This window comes from Egretta garzetta, unplaced genomic scaffold (assembly GCF_000687185.1).
Source record: "Egretta garzetta isolate BGI_Z169 unplaced genomic scaffold, ASM68718v1 scaffold92, whole genome shotgun sequence".
Classification (NCBI taxonomy): Eukaryota; Metazoa; Chordata; class Aves; order Pelecaniformes; family Ardeidae; genus Egretta; species Egretta garzetta.
The window spans coordinates 37151-41395 of record NW_009258790.1 but is presented as its reverse complement, the minus strand read 5'-3'; the positions used below and the strand labels follow the sequence as shown (position 1 = coordinate 41395).

Below are 4245 nucleotides of genomic sequence, written 5' to 3'. Positions count from 1 at the left end.
TGCCGCGGCGGTCTGGCCAGCCCCAGCCATGGAGGAGGCAGGGACTGAATTTGACGGGGCTGCACCTCCCCAGCAGTCACCGTTTTGTTAGGAAATAACAAGCCCTCCCCGTCTCTTCTCGAGGTCTTGGGGGGAAGCACATGGGCAGTGCCGGAGCAGAGCAGCAAGCTGTGCCTTGGGGCATGCGATTTCCATGTCAAGGTTGAGGGTAACGCGTCACCCTGCTGTGGTTCAACCCTGCAGGCACCGCTCTGGCCGTGTAACATTCGGCTTCGGGCTGGGCAGGCAGAAGAGCAGACAGCAGGCAGGACGCGAGGAGGAAAGCAGAAGAGAGCACAGGGAAGGCACGAGCAGGATGGCATGGAGGAGGACGGCTCGAGCAGATCCCCTTCGCCATCTCATTCTCCTTCTCCCCCATCGCACACAGGCACAAATCCACAGCCCAAGGGGGTTTGCCAGAGCTGGAGGCTGTGGCTCTCACTAGCCCAACTCCCCTGGGTGCTGCTGCCCTGTGCTCGCTTCCCTTGCCCCGGTACAGAGCTGTGGGGGGATCTGTCAGAGCCATGAGATCAATTCCCTCCTCGTTAGTAACTCCTTAACTCAAATTTTGACGGACCAGGCTCAATATCCCCACTCCCTGCCCCAGGTGTGAGGTTCTTGGTCCCTGTTCCACCAGCAGAAACGCCCACCTCACCTCGGATCCGAGCGTGGAAGTCAGGCGCCAGCACTCGCTGCAGGTAGGGAGCCTTGGCCTGCTGCAGCACGCAGAGTGACCACACCAGATCCATCAGCACATGAGGCTCCAGGCTGTTCAGCTGGCTCTGGAGCTTCTCATGGACCTGCAGAGAGAGAAACCAAACAGCTCAGATCAGCGCAGCTGATGCCTCAATCCTGAGGTCAACAGGATCTGGCAGCTCGACAGATCCCTGAGGCGTTACAGTGCACCCGATGCACGCTGTCTCCTCTACAGCAGTGCTTCTCCCCTGGGTTATTTGCAGAGGGGAGATTTTAAGATCACTCTAATGTGACCCTGCAGCTCATAAGCTGCGGTTCGCTGGCTCAGAATGCTGCGTCGCTGCAGCAGGGCTCATCAGAAAGCCCAGCAGCAAACTGCAGCGGCCAGGGGTAAGGCACCACTGTGGCCCCCCCTGCCACGAGGGCCGCGTTCAGAAAAGGGAGGACTGGAGGCCATAACCTCTTCAGGATTTGCAACTCAAACCTGCCGTAAATAGAGCTGGAGGGGTCTGAGACTGTATTGGTGGTGTCAGGATGCCTGTCCAGGAATCACAGCAAGAGCCTGGAACTCTGCACCCCACAGGGGTTTCTCCTGTTAAGCCTGAAGAACTCCTTTGCAATGCCTCAAAAATGAGTAGTTTTGCACTTGCTAGAAAACCCCTCTTCACAGTGACTACGACTAACGCTGGCAGGGGGAGTCCAGAGCCCTGGATGCTATTTCCACACCTCGCCCTTCTCACTGTCCCAGAGAAACCCCCTGCTCCTCAGGTTGGCTTGGCCACGGGGGGACAGGCTGCCCTGCGGTGGGACGCGGGGTCCTGCTCATTAGAAACACCCATATCTGGGTCCTCTTCCCTCTCAGCCGTGTGTCGCAGGTGGGGCTGGGCAGGCCACGCTCCCTCTGCCGGGTGCTCGGCGAACGCCTGCTTACTCAGCTCCTCTCTGGAAATCATCAGCATAAATCTGTCCCCAAGGAGGTCAAGGTGACTTCCTCCTCTGCTTCAGAGGCCAGCCCAGCTGCCTCCCCGAGCTGGGGAAGGCAGGAGGATGCCAAGGACAGCGCCTGCCCCATGCCCACCTCCTGCCAGCCTCTTGCTAAACCACGCAGGAGGCTCCTGCCTCCGCTCGGTCACCTCTCCTCACCCCAGGATCTGGCAACCTTCCCCTCCCCGAGGCAGGAAGACAGCAAGCACATCTGCCTGTGGGAGCCTCCATCCTTCTCGACAGCTCCCCAGAGCTGGTGGAGCAGCCTCAGCGCTACCAGATCGAGGGTTTGGCTCGGCCAGAAATGGGAGTACAACCATCAACACCCATGGCCTCGTTATAAAGAGTTAATTACAGCAATCAGAGTTCAGGAGGGCATGTGAACACCCACACGCTGCTTGTGTCTGCTAGAAAAGCGAGCCTGCGGGGCCTCGAGCCAGTCACGGGCTGGTTTATCACCCGGCACACAGCCAGGTGAGCACGGTGAGGGTTTTTCAGCCTGGCCTGAGCTCTGGGCTCCCCCTTCCCACACTATTAAACAGCCGGATCGAGCCATCCACCACCCGCTTTTGGGCGTGGATGCGCTAGAAGGAGACGCGCAGCCTTCCCCGCTGACTAGGGAGGGAGGAAGGTTGATGGAGAGGGGGAAAGGAGGATGGTTACCATGTTGAAGAAATCCTCGCTTCCGCTGGGCTGGAAGTTCAGGCGAGCAAAAGACAGGATGATACTGCACAGATGGGTGACCGACAACTGCTTGGTGTTGTCCATGGTGTACTGGAAGATAGAAGGGGGCAAATCCAGAGGTTTAGGCGTGTTCTACACGAGTACGGATGGGAAAAGACGGAAAGCATCAGCCAAGGACACATCCAGCCCCGTGGCAAGATGGGAAAACACGAGTGAAAGATCTTTTAGTGCTTCCCTGGGATTTTATCCTGGCACAAGGGAAATCTGAGAGTGGAAGCAGAGCTCTGTAATATTCCAGCAGAGATGCAAAAGTGCAGGCGCATAAACTGGGGCAGAGCTGGGAAGGCGCCTGGGGAGGGAGAAGCAGCGCGGGCACTCAGGAGCGGAGGCTCGGACAGAGCTGAGACCAGCCCAGCTCAGCACAGATCCCCAGCACTGACTGCAGCGGAAGGTGAACAGCGAGTCCTGTCAGACTCGATTACAGCCACCGGCTGGGTAGGGAAAACAGTGACGACATCCCAGAGAGCACCTCTGGAAAGGTGGGGGGAAACCACTCCCATCTCCCAGGAACAGGGGTGCGTCACAGTTGTACTGGTGCCGGTGGGGGCTTCCCCGGCCCCCCCCCCCAACCCTCCTCACCTGCGCAATGGCCTCAAACAGCGGCAGGCTGAGCCACTTGAGGAGGGCGAAGGATCGGATGCAGCGCGTCACCTCGATGGGCGTCATCGTGGAAACGTGGGGGTGCAGGTCGGTGGCTATCTTCTGGAAGACCTGGGGCTGGTGGAAATTCATTTTTCCTTAAAGGAGCAAAAGAAAGTGGCAGCCACTTACAAGGAGCTGGTACGGGAGCCGTGCCTGGATGGGCAGCGGCAGCACAAGGGAACGCACGAAGCTGTTCATTAAGAGTAGAGGAGGCTTGGAGAATGGTATTGCTTCTCCCAGTTGGCTTGGCCCCATTCTTTCTGGTTGAATTGAGTCTTTGCTGGGTCCTGCCAGCTCTCAGTCCCAGTGCCAACTCATGGCTCCAGCCTCCACCCAGTGCTGGTAGCAGCTTTTATCCCCACTGTCTCCAGCTACAGATCCTGGGCTGGCCAGAAGAGCCCTGAACTCGCTAAGGCTACCGGGAACCTCACGCTGGCCGAGGAACAAGCGAGCAAGGATCGGCAACCGGCAGCAGCAAGCCCCGGAGGTCAGTATGGGCCAGCCAGGAGGGGACAGTCCCCATGAGAGGGACACAGGCAGGGTCTGAGACTGGCTGTGGCGGCAGCAACAACAGGTACAAACCATCCTGACGTAACGATGAGGCAGTGACAAGCATCACAGAGAAACCTCAGTGCAGTGTGCCAGCGTCCTGGCCAAGAGCATCCCCACCATAGCGCTGCTGGAGCCTGCAGGAGCCAGTCTCACTCCCAAACCACATCCAACCATTGCAGTTGTCCACTTTGTGCATTTTAAGGCTCGGGAACTGCTGGATTACACAGTCCAACCTCTGCCTAAGACCCTGGCCTGTATATACTGTCCAGCTGCCCTTCCTAAGCTGGATCACCTACAGCCCTGCCTCTGAGAAAGGCACCCAGCATGGACTTGGAAGCCGTGACACACAGCATCCACCGTTCTCCTTAAAGCACATTCCAGATTAAAGAACTTCACAGCAAGTAAGCTGGTAACATCAATGAGAGAATCACGAGCTCCCTCCTAGGCCAGGTCTACTGGGGTTATTTAGAATCATTTGGTTGGAGAAGACCCTTAAGATCATCAAGTCCAACCCTACCTGTCCACCACTAAACCCTGTCCCTAAGCACCTCATCTGCCCGGCTGTTAAATCCCCCCAGGGCTGGGGAC

The 4245-nt window shown here is 57.9% G+C and overlaps 1 protein-coding gene and 1 non-coding gene across 2 annotated transcripts in view; both read right to left on the bottom strand.

Annotated features, from left to right (window-relative positions):
• LOC118451753 lies at nt 1-64 on the bottom strand. Its single transcript, XR_004841304.1, has one exon. It is a non-coding gene; the product is annotated as a small nucleolar RNA SNORA5 (small nucleolar RNA).
• The window catches only part of TBRG4 (transforming growth factor beta regulator 4), a 13989-nt gene that overhangs the window by 2457 nt on the left and 7287 nt on the right, over nt 1-4245 (bottom strand). Inside the window, exons 4-6 of the mRNA XM_035889284.1 lie at nt 3043-3200; nt 2383-2493; nt 695-839 (exon numbers count right to left, since the gene is read on the bottom strand). Of these exons, the coding sequence (XP_035745177.1) occupies nt 695-839; nt 2383-2493; nt 3043-3200 (414 nt within the window). The remainder of the gene's footprint in view (nt 1-694; nt 840-2382; nt 2494-3042; nt 3201-4245) is intronic.